General features: G+C 39.2%; 1 protein-coding gene across 5 annotated transcripts in view; it reads right to left on the bottom strand.

Moving 5' to 3' along the window:
- LOC106567541 (netrin receptor UNC5D) overlaps window positions 1-18,361 on the bottom strand; it is a 353,854-nt gene that overhangs the window by 113,876 nt on the left and 221,617 nt on the right. For all 5 annotated transcript variants that reach the window (XM_014136944.2, XM_014136955.2, XM_014136965.2 and 2 more), the window contains exon 2: window positions 4,008-4,214. In XM_014136944.2, coding sequence (XP_013992419.1) covers window positions 4,008-4,214 — 207 coding nt within the window. The remainder of the gene's footprint in view (window positions 1-4,007; window positions 4,215-18,361) is intronic.

The following is an 18,361-nucleotide window of genomic DNA, read 5'->3' as shown; positions in this document are numbered from 1 at the left end:
CACCATAGACATACAGCGCCTTCAGAAAGTATACAGACTTATTCCACATTTTGTTGTGTTACAGCCTGAATTCAAAATGGATTCAATTTTTTTTTTCCTCACCCATCTACACACAATACCCCATAATGACAATGTGAAAAAAAGTTGCAAATGTAATAAAAATGAAATACATATCTAATTTACGTAAGTATTCACACCCCTGAATCAATACATGTTAGAATCACCTTTGGCAGCGATTACAGCTGTGAGTCTTTCTGGGTAAGTTTCTAAGATGTTTGCACACCTGAACTGTACAATATTTACACATTATTATTTTCAAAATTCTTCAAGCTCTGCAAAGTTGGTTGTTGATCATCAGTCATTTTCAAGTATTGCCATAGAGTTTTAAGTCAAAGCTGTAACTAGGCCACTCAGGAACATTCAATGTCATCTTGGTAAGCAACTCCAGTGTATTTTTGGCCTAGTGTTTTATGTTATTGTCCTACTGAAAGGTGAATTTGTCTCCCAGTGTCTGTTGGAAAGCAGACTGAACCAGGTTTTCCTCTAGGATTTTGCCTGTGCTTATCTATATTCCTTTTCTTTTTATAATGAAAAACTCCCCAGTCCTTAACCTGTTAGGGCTAGGGGGCAGCATTTGCACGTCTGGATAAAAAAAATGTACCCGATTTAATCTGGTTACTAATCCTACCCAGTAACTAGAATATGCATATACTTATTATATATGGATAGAAAACACTCTAAAGTTTCTAAAACTGTTTGAATGGTGTCTGTGAGTATAACAGAACTCATTTGGCAGGCAAAACCCTGAGACATTTTCTGACAGGAAGTGGATACCTGATGTGTTGTATTACCTTTAAACCTATCCCATTGAAAAACACAGGGGCTGAGGAATATTTTGGCACTTCCTATTGCTTCCACTAGATGTCACCAGCCTTTACAAAGTGTTTTGAGTCTTCTGGAGGGAGATCTGACCGAACAAGAGCCATGGAACGATGATGGCCCATTAGACACCTGGCGCGCGAGTTCATGTTGGGTACCCTCGTTCCAATACGTTATAAAAGAGTATGCATTCGTCCACCTTGAATATTATTCATGTTCTGGTTAAAAAGGCCCTAATGATTTATGCTATACAACGTTTGACATGTTTGAACGAACGTAAATATATTTTTTCCCCTCGTTCATGACGAGAAGTCCGGCTGGCTTAGATCATGTGCTAACAAGACGGAGATTTTTGGACATAAATGATGAGCTTTTTTGAACAAAACTACATTCGTTATGGACCTGTGATACCTGGAAGTGACATCTGATGAAGAGAATCAAAGGTAATGGATTATTTACATAGTATTTTCGATTTTAGATCTCCCCAACATGACGTCTAGTCTGTATCGCAACGCGTATTTTTCTGGGCGCAGTGCTCAGATTATTGCAAAGTGTGATTTCCCAGTAAGGTTATTTTTAAATCTGGCAAGTTGATTGCGTTCAAGAGATGTAAATCTATAATTCTTTAAATGACAATATAATATTTTACCAATGTTTTCTAATTTTAATTATTTAATTTGTGACGCTGACTTGACTGCCGGTTATTGGAGGGAAACGATTTCCTCAACATCAATGCCATAGTAAAACGCTGTTTTTGGATATAAATATGAACTTGATAGAACTAAAAATGCATGCATTGTCTAACATAATGTCCTAGGAGTGTCATCTGATGGAGATTGTAAAAGGTTAGTGCATCATTTTAGCTGGTTTTATGGTTTTGGTGACCCTGTCTTTGAATTGACAAAACATTACACACAACTCTTGTAAATGTACTGTCCTAACATACTCTAAATTTATGCTTTCGCCGTAAAACCTTTTTGAAATCGTAAAACGTGGTTAGATTAAGGAGATGTTTATCTTTCAAAGGGTGTAAAATAGTTGTATGTTTGAAAAATTTGAATTTTGACATTTATTTGGATTCAAATTTGCCGCTCTTGATATGCACCTGCTGTTGATGGAGTGCACCACGGGTGGCACGCTAGCGTCCCACCTAGCCCATAGAGGTTAACGATTACAAGCATACCCATAACCTGATGCAACCACCACTATGCTTGAAAATATGGAGAGTGGTACTCAGTAATGTGTTATATTGGATTTGCCCCAAACATAACACTTTGTATTTACGACAAAATATGAATTGCATTGCCATATTTTTTGCAGTATTACTTTAGTGCCTTATTGCAAACAGGATGCATCTTTTGGAATATTTTTGTTCTGTACACTGTCAATTAGGTTAGTATTGCGGAGTAACTACAATGTTGTTTATCCATTCTCAATTTTCTCTTATCACAGCCATTAAACTCTGTAACTGTTTTAATGTCACCATTGGCCTCATGGTGAAATCCCTGAGCGGTTTCCTTCCTTTCCGGCAACTGAGTTAGATAGGACGCCTGTATCTTTGTAGTGACTGGGTATATTGATACACCATCCAAAGCATAATTAATAACTTCACCATGCTCAAAGGGATATTCAATGTCTGCTTTTTTTTATTTTGACCCATCTACCAATAGGTGCCCAAGTTTGCGAGGCATTGGCAAACCTCCCTGGTCTTTGTGGTTTAATCTGTGTTTGAAATTCACTGCTCGACTGAGGGACCTAACAGATAATTGTATTGTGTGGGGGACAAAGATGAGGTAGTCATTCAAAAAATCTGGTTAAACACTATTATTGCACACAGAGTGAGTACATGCAACTTATTATGTGACTTGTTAAACACACACACACACACACACACACACACACACACACACACACACACACACACACACACACACACACACACACACACACACACACAGTTTTGTATTGCTATCCTTGTGGGGACCAAATAATTGATTCCCATCTAAAATCCTATTTTCCCTAACCCCAAAACCTAAATCTAACCCTAACCTTAACCCTAAGCGTAACCTAACTCCTAAACCTAACCCCTAACCCTAATTGGAACCCTAAACCTAACCCCTATGCCTAAAATATAATTTTTCCTCCTGGGGACAGGCAAAATGTCCCCACTTGTCTGAATTTTCCTTGTTTTACTATCCTTGTGAATACCCACAAGGATAGTTAAACAAAAACACACACAAGTCAGCTCAGATAGATCCAGCTCAGAGAGGCCCAGCGCATGAGCTCCATCAGCAGCAGATTTTAATTTAGATTGTAGAATGGATGCGTTTATGCAACAAATGTTATTGCATCGAACCGAATCGCATCGATTCTTTCTTCTAATCAAACCAAATTGCGCTGAATAGTTTCAAACTAAAACGTACTGTTCCTGTATCGTATCGGAGCCCATGTATCTTGATACGAATCGAAACGGGAAAGATGCACATCCCTATAAGGTATACACACATATACACACACTTCAGAGACATGAAGGAGCCAGATGGGAAGGTAACTGGACAAAAGCAGACACCAAACAATACAGATTTAGAGACGGCAGGAGCTCGATTGTAACTGTGTGGAATATAATTGTCACATGGTGAGGCAATAATATTTTAAGGGTTAGACTTATGCTTGGGAACAGTCAATAAACTGCATTTTAACCCTCACTGGCCTTCAGTCTTTACAATATGAACACCGTTTTATCACACCAAATGAAATGATAGACTGGTATGAAAAACAGTGTTTCTGTGTGTGTATGTATATTTTTGTGTGTATGTTACATTTACATTACATTTTAGTCACTTAGCAGATGCTCTTATCCAGAGCGACTTACAGTAGTGAATGCATACATTTCATTAAAAAAACATTTATTTCCTGTTCTGGTCCCCTGTGGGAATCGAACCCACAACACTTGCGTTGCAAACACCATGCTCTACCAACTGAGCCACACATCTTTGTGTGTGTGAATGCATATTTGTGTATGTGTGTAAGCATGTGAATGTACATTATATGTGTTTGTGTGGGTAGGTGCATAAAAGTGTCTGCATTCATGTGTATGTGTTTCTATGTCACATCAGTGTGTGTCCCACCTGTGCTCTCGTCGGTGTGTTCCTGAGACTGGTGCTGGCTCTGGTGGACCCACTCCCCATTGCACTTGAAGAAGATCTGCAGGGCTGGCCTGGCCCTGCACTTGAGCTTGATGGGGTTGCTCTTGACGATATAGGCATCATCGGGCTCCTGCAGGAAGTGGGGGAGGGTCCCTGACGTACCATGCTGCAGAGCATCACTCCTGGAACCTGGAGACAAGGAACATGACATTAGACTAGAGTATAAACTAGATAGAGTAGTGTAGAGGACAGTATAATAGAGTAGAGTACAGTAGAATAGAATAGAGTAGAGTAGAGTAGAGGGTAGTGTAAAGTAGAATTGAGTAAAGTAGGTTAGGGTGAAGTAGACTAGAGTAGGTTAGAGTAAAGTAGAATATTAGTAATGTTCCACAAATATCGATAATACCCCAAACACCTCAAAAGTGTCTCAAAAGTACATCCATAACAAAACATCTGCAACAATGTCTAATGAATCAGGAAAGTGTGAGAGATGAGGACACCCAAGTCAGCCTCACATTCCCATAGAAAACACTCCCACAATAGACGCTGCTCAACCACCTCAACATGATAGTCTACACCTAATTGACACTCTTTGATCTTTCAAAAGGCAAGCCATTCACAATCCGCTCATTTAAGACAGCGATTTGGTAACAATAATTAACTGCAATAATTCCTATGTCTGACTCAAACAGAAATCAGGGGTGTATGTATGTGTGTGTGTGTGTGTGTGTGTGTGTGTGTGTGTGTGTGTGTGTGTGTGTGTGTGTAATGTATGTGTAGCAGGTGTAATTATACTCTGACTAATCTCCCGCTTAGCTTTCCTCCTGTAACCTCTCATGTACTGTATGTGTGAGGTAGAGTTCTGCATCGGGTTGGATACCCATGGTTCCCGCGGGTGAGCCGCAAAAAACTCAGCTGGTGGGTGAAATTAAAACATTCGGCTCGCAGTTCAGAACAATTACATTGCGGTTCGGAAACATTTTAAATCAAGATAATAATACATTTTGTTGTGTTGCATTGTGTTGTGAATTCCATTCTGTGAGCGGCGAGGCAGACATAAGGCTACCAGCAACGCACGTATTGAGAGTGTGTGGAGCAGGGAACCTTCTAAGGCTGTGATGACCATGGAATTTTGGATGACGGTAATTGGCCAGCCAAATGAACGCTGTCACTGTAATAACTGTTCCAATTTCTCAGCTCCCGACTGCCTGTGCTGCCATAGAAATAGATTGAATAGAACAGCCGTCCCCATTCAAGTCAATGATGGCATAATGGGTGGACTGGCGGCCATTGCGAGCGTACCTTGATTCAACTCAATAGACATCACAAAAAATACATTCCATTGCATGAGCCACATTCTCTGGTCTGATGAAACCAAGATTGAACTCTTTGGCCTGAATGCCAAGTGCCACGTCTGGAGGAAACCTGGCACCATCCCAACGGTGAAGCATGGGGCTGCAGGGCAGCCTAGTGGTTAGAGTGTTGGGCTACTAACTGAAAGGTTGCAAGTTCAATTCCCTGAGCTGACAAGGTACAAATCTGTTGTTCTGCCCCTGAACAAGGCAGTTAACCCACTGTTCCTAGGCTGTCATTGAAAATAAGAATTTGTTCTTAACTGACTTGCCTAGTTAGCCTGTTAGGGCTAGGGGGCAGTATTTGCACGGCTGGATAAAAAAATGTACCCGATTTAATCTGGTTACTAATCCTACCCAGTAACTAGAATATGCATATACTTATTATATATGGATAGAAAACACCCTAAAGTTTCTAAAACTGTTTGAATGGTGTCTGTGAGTATAACAGAACTCATTTGGCAGGCAAAACCCTGAGACATTTTCTGACAGGAAGTGGATACCTGATGTGTTGTATTACCTTTAAACCTATGCCATTGAAAAACACAGGGGCTGAGGAATATTTTGGCACTTCCTATTGCTTCCACTAGATGTCACCAGCCTTTACAAAGTGTTTTGAGTCTTCTGGAGGGAGATCTGACCGAACAAGAGCCATGGAACGATGATGGCCCATTAGACACCTGGCGCGCGAGTTCATGTTGGGTACCCTCGTTCCAATACGTTATAAAAGAGAATGCATTCGTCCACCTTGAATATTATTCATGTTCTGGTTAAAAAGGCCCTAATGATTTATGCTATACAACGTTTGACATGTTTGAACGAACGTAAATATATTTTTTTCGCCTCGTTCATGAAGTGAAGTCCGGCGGGCTTAGATCATGTGCTAACAAGACGGAGATTTTTGGACATAAATGATGAGCTTTTTTGAACAAAACTACATTCGTTATGGACCTGTGATACCTGGAAGTGACATCTGATGAAGAGAATCAAAGGTAATGGATTATTTACATAGTATTTTCGATTTTAGATCTCCCCAACATGACGTCTAGTCTGTATCGCAACGCGTATTTTTCTGGGCGCAGTGCTCAGATTATTGCAAAGTGTGATTTCCCAGTAAGGTTATTTTTAAATCTGGCAAGTTGATTGCATTCAAGAGATGTAAATCTATAATTCTTTAAATGACAATATAATATTTTACCAATGTTTTCTAATTTTAATTATTTAATTTGTGGTGCTGACTTGACTGCCGGTTATTGGAGGGAAACGATTTCCTCAACATCAATGCCATAGTAAAACGCTGTTTTTGGATATAAATATGAACTTGATAGAACTAAAAATGCATGCATTGTCTAACATAATGTCCTAGGAGTGTCATCTGATGGAGATTGTAAAAGGTTAGTGCATCATTTTAGCTGGTTTTATGGTTTTGGTGACCCTGTCTTTGAATTGACACAACATTACACACAACTCTTGTAAATGTACTGTCCTAACATACTCTAAATTTATGCTTTCGCCGTAAAACCTTTTTGAAATCGTAAAACGTGGTTAGATTAAGGAGATGTTTATCTTTCAAAGGGTGTAAAATAGTTGTATGTTTGAAAAATTTGAATTTTGACATTTATTTGGATTCAAATTTGCCGCTCTTGAAATGCACCTGCTGTTGATGGAGTGCACCACGGGTGGGACGCTTGCATCCCACCTAGCCCATAGAGGTTAAGACAACTGGAACTTGGAAAAAAACTAGCTACGACTGCGAAAATACGTTTTGAACGGTCATCCAACTCGGAATTCCAACTCGGAAACTCTGTTTTAAATCAGCGACTCTCAACTAGTACAGTGGTTCCTCCTTTAAAAGTTGTGAGCTTACACCGCGGGACTTAGAGGTACCCAGCGTCACGGCTTCATTGCTCCAGACCACCACAAGGGGGAGTTAGAGCACTCATTATGCATTTGGGTCCCAAGGTTTTTATATGACCAATCATATCGAGTTCCAATGACAAATTTGACACGAGCCACCCGTCCCTTGTGACTTTCTTCAGCAAAGTTGGCTGACATAACATTACGTTGGAAGCAAATGTAAGTAATTATAACATCATAACGAGCCAAGCAAAACATGTACAATTGAGAGGAATATGTTAGTTAATGAAGAGACAAACGATTGTGCATATTTTTTTGTCATAAAGTTAATTTACGGAAATTGCTATTTAGCAAGTTCGCTAACTAGCTAGCATTAGCCAGCTAGCTAGCTGGTGTTATGACATGAGTGTGACATTGTAATTCGTGTTATTTCATGTTTTAGGGACTCCTGAGAAAACCAGCAAACCAGGCTGTCATCTTGGAAAACAGTGGATGTAAAGAATCTAGCCAGCTAAAGCATTTACTGCAAATTGAATGTAAAATTGTGTAAGCTTGCCTTGTCATGCAATGCAGCTGAAGTAACATAGCTAGCTAACTATTTACTTGGTAATTGTGTAGTCGAGGATAAAAATAACTGTATGCATATGGATGTGTAGCTAGCTACAGTACGTAGCCGATCTGTGTATGGACCCTAAAACATTAGGTTCTGAACAAATATTCATACCAATCTATGAACTTCAGCTATCATAGTTGTTGTATCAACTTCAAGTCTGACTGGCATTAATGAAGCCTATGGATAGAGTAGAATATAATAACTTTATTGTGCCAAGGATGCAAGTCCTATATACAATGACTGTAGTTATTACCACGCATGAGATTCCCACATTGTAGCCTGTACATTGAATATATTCACTGATCATGTACTCTTCCTTGGCAAATAAAGGTGCGGTTCAGGTATGAATCTCTGTGAGACATTCTTTTTCAGTCATATCCAATACCAGGTGTATCAAACTCCATTATTTGAATGATGCTATGTCTGCATGTATGTATTACAATTATACACTTCAACAGTGTTTACCGCTCCTGCTCCTGGGACATCAATGATTACACATTGTAACTATGCAATAGACTAGAAACATGATTTAAGTAAAGGCTGATTTGTAATTCATATATACAGACCAAAAATCTATGCATATCTAACTCCCTTCATCTGCATTAATCGGAGGACAAAGGATACTATTTCAATGAGATACTTAATTTCAACCAGTGGAGAATGTGAAACGCTTTATTGAAATAAGTTAATTATCCAGGTGTTATAAATACATAATACACATAAATACATAATACATAATAATTATGATAATTGTAATATTATATTATAAATACAAGTTCAATCTGTACTTAAATGCACATATGGTGTGCATTATACAACGAGGAAGAAAGACAAGGTGGGGAGAGAGGTGTAGAAGACAGAAAAGGAAAGCGGTAAGAACAGAGGCAGACAGCATATGATTAATGAACTGTAGTGCTACCCTAATATTCTCTCAGTTCATCACAATTACAGTGTCTCTAGTGGTGTCTCCTAACCAGCCTTGGGCCTCCAGTTGGCCCGAAGGTTATCTTAAGAGCAGGTGAGGTAGCGATGACGGGACTGGCTTCCTCTCTCACATTAAAACATACCTGCAGACGAGAGACAGATGGATAGAGAGAGAGCATGATTAAGCCTTGTTTTTTTTTATTCTAACACAGTCAGTCATCATAATCATGAAATGCAAAACTGACCTTGGATCATTAACTCTGGGACTCTGGGACATGGCCTACATCTCTATCTGTATTTCAATGTAAAGCATCTCTGTTGACCTGACCAAGTGACCTCTCCCTATGATGCTGTGCCCTCTGTGTCAGCCAGTTCAGATGCGGGAGGGGTTCACCAACACAGCTGATATAACCTAGAGGATTAAGGGAGATGGGGGAGTGGGATGAAGTGAAGAGGGGAGACTGTTATTGTGTGTGTGTGGTCTCACCTGGTGTCCATACTAAGTGGCTACAGAGTACTTTATGCTGAAAAACAGACGCATGAGGACAAACAATATGTCATTATTAGACATAAATACCACTTGAAGCTTGATGATGATTTGGCAGCAACAGGTAACAACAGATAGTCAAGTGAAAATGGCTGAATGTTTATGTGGTGTAAATCTGAAAATTAGCAGCTGACATCTTAAGGGTTTTTTAATTAATGCATGTGAGACAGGTTCCATGTACAACAAGACAGGTAGAGAGAAAGAGAGAAAAAGAACACAGAACAGTTTAATTACCTCTGGTTATGGACACTTCTGCCAGCAATAAACCAAGGCCTGTTCCTCGGACAGTGAACATCTGGCAATATCTACATTTGTGACCCCTTGATCAGTTTGCACTCTGAAAGTAAAGAAAATAGCTTATTTTTTGTAGATATGAAAACAATCAGTGAGATATGACCGTTCAATCTAAAGAAGCAGATTTTTTAGGATACGTCAATACAGCACAGAAAGGTTAACACCAGACTGGTATTGTGGTTGTTCATTAGGTGATGGGAAATATGCAATACGTATACAACATAATATACTTACCTTCCTTGAAAATCCATCTATACCGCCAAAGATGACAATGTTGTATCTTGAAAAAAAGCATTGGAATTAAAAGTGAAATGTTTAACCTATTAACCTGCTTCATTATTTATGTATTACCAGTTGATGAAGAACAACTCCAATTTCATACATCATTGAAAAGTTGTCTACGAATAAGTAAGAATAAAAAAGTTTAAATAACTTCTTAGATTTGATGGAGACTGAATACATCTTAGTACCTTATCAATTTATGATTTGTATCAATGTGGACAAGAGACAGGGGAGTAGGAACAGAGTATTTTTGCCGAGCAATGCAACGAAACCGGATCATTCTGGCAATGATACCTGCACCATCTACACACTGCAAAGACTCCCTAACTCTTCTCCATTATACACGATGGATGATTGCTCTGAGACTTCATTTGACCATTCTAAAGCCCGCATGGGGCATCCTTGCCTTAATGGCACTGACTTTCTGGTCTAACTCTTCATCTGACATATCAGAATAGCATTGCCTGACAGACATATTGTGTTCTTTCATCCTTCTGTAAAAAAAGCTAACCGTTACACTGTCATGAAATATGATTATATATCGACTATGAAACAAATAGGACATGGCCTGATTATGTTGCCATGAAAGAAAGTTAGATTAATTCAACTGAAAATGGCGAGAACAGGCGTTCGTAGCTAAATGCTTTTGGTTAGCTTGAGAATAATAATTGCATGATTTATCATTCTACGGTATGTATGCATGTAATATAGTAGAATGTTATGAACCGACACTGAATTGTGGGAGCTAACTACTAGCTATGAAAAAGTTGGACGGAACAACGCCCAGTGCTGCTTACCTGAGATGGATTCATCACACAGTTCTTCTTCGTAGGTGTCCGCTATGACTTCCTTTGTGTCGGAAAAAAAGTTGCTTTCAGAACAATTATTTTTGATTGAAAATAAAAAGGTTCGCTCTTGACAAAAAGACACAAATGTACCTCCATAGCATATAACAATTTGCCTGTGAATAACCAGACCTTCATACAAACTTGCTCTGCAGAATTCTTGACACACAATCGAAGATGCTGCCATATCCTGCCAGCACGCCCACAAGCGAGCCACTCAGGCACAGAATGACGCGTGGAAGAGGGCGAGGTACAAGATGGGAGTAACAATAATTTGTTACAAGTTGGGGGAGGGGGCTAATAGATGAACAATAGACTATTCAACCTTTACTAAAGAATAGTCTAATAGCCGAGCTAGGTGTAAAAAAAAGAAATCCTATCACAGACCAGATTTGTCCTAACGACCAAGTGTAGCTTGCTACTCAATGTAATAAAGTAATTTATTTTCAAATAAGTTACCTTACACGTTATGTTGGCTGACAATTTGTTAGCTACGCGGTCCTTACGAACCACATAGCATATCATTTCAGCAATATGTACCGGTATGTTAACTAGCTACCTAACATAGTAGTTTTACATCAAACTTGCCAGTATATTAACCTGTTAGGGCTAGGGGGCAGCATTTGCACGTCTGGATAAAAAAAATGTACCCGATTTAATCTGGTTACTAATCCTACCCAGTAACTAGAATATGCATATACTTATTATATATGGATAGAAAACACTCTAAAGTTTCTAAAACTGTTTGAATGGTGTCTGTGAGTATAACAGAACTCATTTGGCAGGCAAAACCCTGAGACATTTTCTGACAGGAAGTGGATACCTGATGTGTTGTATTACCTTTAAACCTATCCCATTGAAAAACACAGGGGCTGATTAATGTTTTGGCACTTCCTATTGCTTCCACTAGATGTCACCAGCCTTTACAAAGTGTTTTGAGTCTTCTGGAGGGAGATCTGACCGAACAAGAGCCATGGAACGATGATGGCCCATTAGACACCTGGCGCGCGAGTTCATGTTGGGTACCCTCGTTCCAATACGTTATAAAAGAGTATGCATTCGTCCACCTTGAATATTATTCATGTTCTGGTTAAAAAGGCCCTAATGATTTATGCTATACAACGTTTGACATGTTTGAAGGAACGTAAATATATTTTTTTCCCCTCGTTCATGACGAGAAGTCCGGCTGGCTTAGATCATGTGCTAACAAGACGGAGATTTTTGGACATAAATGATGAGCTTTTTTGAACAAAACTACATTCGTTATGGAACTGTGATACCTGGAAGTGACATCTGATGAAGAGAATCAAAGGTAATGGATTATTTACATAGTATTTTCGATTTTAGATCTCCCCAACATGACGTCTAGTCTGTATCGCAACGCGTATTTTTCTGGGCGCAGTGCTCAAATTATTGCAAAGTGTGATTTCCCAGTAAGGTTATTTTTAAATCTGGCAAGTTGATTGCGTTCAAGAGATGTAAATCTATAATTCTTTAAATGACAATATAATATTTTACCAATGTTTTCTAATTTTAATTATTTAATTTGTGACGCTGACTTGACTGCCGGTTATTGGAGGGAAACGATTTCCTCAACATCAATGCCATAGTAAAACGCTGTTTTTGGATATAAATATGAACTTGATAGAACTAAAAATGCATGCATTGTCTAACATAATGTCCTAGGAGTGTCATCTGATGGAGATTGTAAAAGGTTAGTGCATCATTTTAGCTGGTTTTATGGTTTTGGTGACCCTGTCTTTGAATTGACAAAACATTACACACAACTCTTGTAAATGTACTGTCCTAACATACTCTAAATTTATGCTTTCGCCGTAAAACCTTTTTGAAATCGTAAAACGTGGTTAGATTAAGGAGATGTTTATCTTTCAAAGGGTGTAAAATAGTTGTATGTTTGAAAAATTTGAATTTTGACATTTATTTGGATTCAAATTTGCCGCTCTTGAAATGCACCTGCTGTTGATGGAGTGCACCACGGGTGGCACGCTAGCGTCCCACCTAGCCCATAGAGGTTAACTATAGGCTATCTAACTACCCAACGTTTATTGACTTGATTATTCCCGTCATTATTCCCGTCACACTTAGCTAAATTATATAGTTTTTGTGCGTTGTCAATGATCATTCGGGTGCTTTCGTAAATTCGCTCTGGCTATCTACACCGATTTCAGAGCACTCTCATCTGAGTGTACCAGAGTGCAGAATAATGAATTCACAAGTGCTCAGCACCCGTTTAATATGGCCCTTGTCACTAAACGTCGGCAAAAAAGCGTAATTAAATTGTTTCCAGCAGCACAGTTACAGTCACCAACACTCTGGTTAACTTCTTGGTGACAGGGGGCAGTATTCAGAAATTCAGATGAATAACGTGCCCAAATTAAACTGCCTGCTACTTGGGCCCAGAAGGTAGGATATGCATATTATTAGTACATTTGTATAGAAAACACTCTGAAGTTTCTAAAACTGTTTGAATGATGTCTGTGAGTATAACAGAACTCATATGGCAGGCAAAAACCTGAAAAAAATACAACCAGGAAGTGTTTGTAGTTTTCAAGTGATTGCCTATCCAAACTACAGTGTCTTTGGGGTCATTCCTAAGGCTTCCACTAGATGTCAACAGTCTTTAGAACCTTGTTTCATGCTTCTACTGTTACTGGGGAGAGAATAAGAGCTGTGGACTGCCTGAGACCAATGAGTTGTTTACTGCGCCGTAACGCAGGCGCGATGTTCCTCTTTTTCCTCTATAATGAATACGCTATTGTCCGGTTGGAATATTATCTAATATTTATGATTAAAAAAAAAATCCTAAGGATTTTGACTTTTCATCTCGGGTTTTGCGCTCGCGCATTATGCCTTTGAAATAGTGATCTGAACGCGCGAACAAAACGGAGGTATTTGGACATAAATATGGAGTTTATCGAACAAAATGAACATTTCCTTTGGAAGTGGGAGTCCTGGGAGTGCATTCCGACGAAGATCAGCAAAGGTAAGTGAAGATTTATAATACTATTTCTGAGTTTTGTTGACTCCAGAACTTGGCGGGTAACTATATAGCTTGCTTTGATGGCTGAGCTCTGTACTCAGAATATTGAACAATGTGCTTTCGCCGTAAAGCTATTTTGAAATCTGACACAGCGGTTGCATTATGGAGAAGTGTATCTATAATTCTTTCAATAACTGTTGTAAATTTTATCAACGTTTATGATGAGTATTTTTGTAAATTGATGTGCTCATTCACCGGAAGTTTTTGGAAGGCAAAACATTTTCTGAACATCACGTGCCACTGTAAAATGTTTTTTTTTGGATGTAAATATGAAATTTATCGAACAAAACATACAGTGAAATACACTGGCTGTTGAATAGACGCTAGCGTCCCACATATCCCAGAGAGGTTAACATGAAAACTGCCTAACCAGCTCTGCTAGGGTGAGTAAAATGGTCAGAATGGTCTCATTTATGTCTGAAAATAGCTAGACAACGTTAGCTTAGGTGCTTGACTGCCGTTGTAAGGCCAGAACGTTCAAATCAACCCTACTCCTCAGCCCGAACGTCCAGTGTGCGCTCCGAGAGCGAAACGGTCTGAATTTACAAACTGACAATCAGACAATACTCTGAATTTATGAGCGCAGGCACTCCAGATTGAATTTAAGAACACACCCAAAGTCGAAAAATGTCTAACTAGTAATTTGTCATGCTAACTAGCTTGCAAGAGGTTGCATACAGTAGCAACAGCATCAACTACTGGTAGAGAAGTAGAGAAGGCAAAGAGTAGTACGCTCAACTGAAAGTTCGGTTACACTACAAATACATAGTGTAACCGATGTAGGTGTGGAAATGTTATGACCCTTAGATATTAATTTAGAATCCTCCAATCCACTTATGCTTTAGCCTATTCCCGACCATCACGTTGTACAGCGCCATATTTGGACACACATACTCATTCCAGGATTTTGCTTTATTTTCTACATTGTAAAATAATAGTGAAGACATCACAACTATGAAATAACACATATGGAATCAGAACAAAGTCTTATTTACAAGGACAGCCTACTCCTTCCTCCCCGTCAGGGAATTGAACCCCGGTCTCTTGTGTACCCTGCCCCCACAACACAGGGAGTCTTTAGCTAAATAGCTCAGTACTGTGCTGCAGACCATCATGTTGTACAGTGCCATATTTTCTGTTCCATCCTAACGGAAACCCATAGGGTTTTTTGTTTTTCTTGGAATAGAACACCATAATATTAATCAAATGAATTAAGCAAGTACCAGTCAAAAGTTTGGACACACCTACTCATTCCAGGATTTTTCTTTATTTTTACTACTACCTACAATGTAGAATAATAGTGAAGATGTCACAACTATGAAATAACACATAGGGAATCAGTTAAGAACAAATTCTTATTTACAAGGACAGCCTACCCCTTCCCGTTGGGGAATTGAACCCCGGTCTCCCGCGTGCCCTCCCCGTCTCTGGTAATGCCAATATGGAAGACAATCGAATGCTACTCAAAGATGCCCTCTGGTGGTCAACCAAGCACTAACTTGCATTAACAGAAAACATTTTTACTCACACACCCGCAACCCATTTAAAACCTCTGGGTCGTGGGTGTATAAGAAAAATATAATATAATATAATAATAATAATACAAAAAATATATATACTCTAGTCTAATTTAAATGACTAAACAACTAAAAGCAGGTAGAGTGATTAAATAACTTAATCTCTGAAAAAAATTTCTTCAATCACTGTATTTTCAATATGTGACTCGTTTCAGGAACTACTTCACAGGAGAGGCATTTAGATGCTTTCTGGAACATGTGAACTTTCATATGCCGTAATAAACTTGTATGCCATTTGTAAATACAAATAAAATTGTTAAAATACAAGCCTAGTTGGTTTATCCATGGAAAAACACAGGAACCTTTCCGCTAGCCATGATTAGCTGAGATAATGGATGGGCTGGACATGCCGAGAGATGAGTTCAGATTGGTCTGCCATGTAGCATGCTTCTGTCTATAACATGAACTGCTCAGAATGTGAAGAGAATCTTTTCTTCCACAGCTTTTTTTTAAAGATATCATGAAGAACAAAAGTGTTGCCTCTAAGGAGTCTTCTGATGACAGTGATGGGGTAGAAACGGTGATCAACTGTGTTGAAGTAGAAGCTGCCCGAGTTTCAAAATCATTGGAATGCCCAGTGGAAACAGAGGTAAGGTAAGTAAATAGGTAAGGAGATGGAAAAAATTCTGCCGTTTGATTGCAAATATGCTGAGGGAGTCGAAAAGAGAACACAGAAGGCTGTTGTATAAACATCTATCTCCAGATTACATCTTCAAACTAAGGGCAACCATGGCATCCTTGACGTATATGGGTAAGACTCTAGCTAGCTACATTTTCAGATATATTATACGTTTCAGATTTTGTCAGAAAGTCATTTTCATTGCAAGTTAAAGCGTACTGTTAGCTAGCTAACTAATGTTAGCTGGCTGGTTGGCTCACTCGCTAACTCGCTAGCTAATGTTACGGATATGATCTGTGTAGTAATATTATTCCTATCTCAGCAAGCCATTTGCATTGCTAGTTATAGCCTAATGTTAGCTAGCTAACGTTGAACCTAATTGGTTAGCTTTAGCTACCTGTATATATTTATGCATGGTGGCTAGCTATGACAATTAGTTTGTATTGCTAATAGTATGGGTTGGAATTACTGCTTAGTTCACTCGGAAATGTCCGACTTCAGTGCAGACAAGACAACTAGGAAAAACAACCTCCAACTGGGAAAAATCGGTTTGAACGGTCATCCAACTCGAAATTCCAACTCGGGAACTCTGGCCTTTTCTGTAGCCCCGACTTTCCGACCTGAAGCCCATTGGCATCATGATTTGACCAAGTTCTTGTCTTGAAAGCACCCATAGGTTAATTTTTTTGCTAGCTAGATAGCTACATGTCTAAACATATTACATGATCCATCAAGTTAGCCAGGTAGGTCTTTGCGTGATTACGGTCATCTATTGTATTTCATGAACATGTGTACATGTGTACATGTCTAGACAATAGTGATACTGCTACTATGCAAATATGCAAGTAACTATTTCACTGTACCGTTTACACCTTCTGTATCCTGTGCATGTAACAAATAGATTTAATTTGATATATTGTGTTTACCAGAGACGGTAATGTGAAAATATATGACCTGCACCAAAGTCAGATTAAGATATAGGCCAAGGACTACTTTCACCACTTTTAGTCTTGAAATATTTGGCTGTTCACTACGCTAACTCACTCTGGTTACCACATGGCCTCACATGTGAATCATTAAAGAGATGGATGGGGCTAAGGCTTAGGAGGGTGTGAACGATGGCGAATGGGTGTATCAAGTTTATCAACTTTCAAAGCATAATTACTTTCCCATTGTTCATCAACTGCAGTGTATGATATACCATTTTCTAGCTCTGAGTTTGTACTTTTATCCAATGTAAAAAAAAAACACAATTTCAAATTTTGCTACATAGGACCTGTCACATGTGCTCCCTCTCTGGCTCAAGGTCACCAGGCTGCTGATTATTGTGCACACCTGTCACCATAGTCACGCGCATCAGTGCCTAATGACATTCACCTGGACTCCATCATCTCCTTGATTATCTGCCGTTTCTATGTTACTCCCTTTGGTTCCTTCCCCAGGATTTATTGTTTCTGTTTAATGTCTATGCGTTGTTCATGTTTTATATTATGTTTCGTTTATTCATTAACCTGTTAGGGCTAGGGGGCAGCATTGACACGGCTGGATAAAAAACATACCCGATTTAATCTGGTTACCACTCCTACCCAGTAACTAGAATATGCATATACTTATTACATATGGATAGAAAACACCCTAAATTTTCTAAAACTGTTTGAATGGTGTCTCTGAGTATAACAGAACTCAAATGGCAGGTCAAAACCTGAGAGATTCCTTTACAGGAAGTGGCCTGTCTGACCATTTGTTGAACTTCTTTTCCATCTCTATCATTTACTAAGGATCTCTGCTCTAACGTGACACTTCCCACGTCGTCCATAGGCTCTCAGAGCCCGGGAAAAAACAGAATGTCGTCATTCCAGCCCCAGGCTGAAACACATTATCGCCTTTCTCAAGTGGCCGATCAAGAGACACTAGCTTATGCGCGTGACCCCGACCGCCCCCGCCTTTGGGATTTTTTCCTCTGTTTGCCGAAAAGGAGATTCCCTGTCGGAATATTATCGCTTTTCTACGAGAAAAGTGTCGTAAAAATTGATTTTAAACAGCGGTTGACATGCTTCGAAGTACGGTAATGGAATACTTAGAATTTTATTGTCACGAATTGCGCCAAGCGCGTGACACTTCTTTACTATTTCGGATAGTGTCTGGAACGCACGAACAAAACGCCGCTATTCGGATATAACGATGGATTATTTTGGACCAAACCAACATTTGTTATTGAAGTAGCAGTCCTGGCTGTGTATTCTGACGAAGACAACAAAGGTAATGAAACTTTTATAATAGTAAATATGATTATGGTGAGTGCTAAACTTGCCGGGTGTCTAAATAAGCGAGCCCGTGATGCCTGGGCTATGTACTTAGAATATTG

The sequence above is a fragment of the Salmo salar genome, chromosome ssa01, assembly GCF_905237065.1.
Source record: "Salmo salar chromosome ssa01, Ssal_v3.1, whole genome shotgun sequence".
NCBI classification, from domain to species: domain Eukaryota; kingdom Metazoa; phylum Chordata; class Actinopteri; order Salmoniformes; family Salmonidae; genus Salmo; species Salmo salar.
The sequence above is the reverse complement of the archived record's forward strand: the minus strand, read 5'-3'. Positions and strand labels throughout refer to the sequence as shown.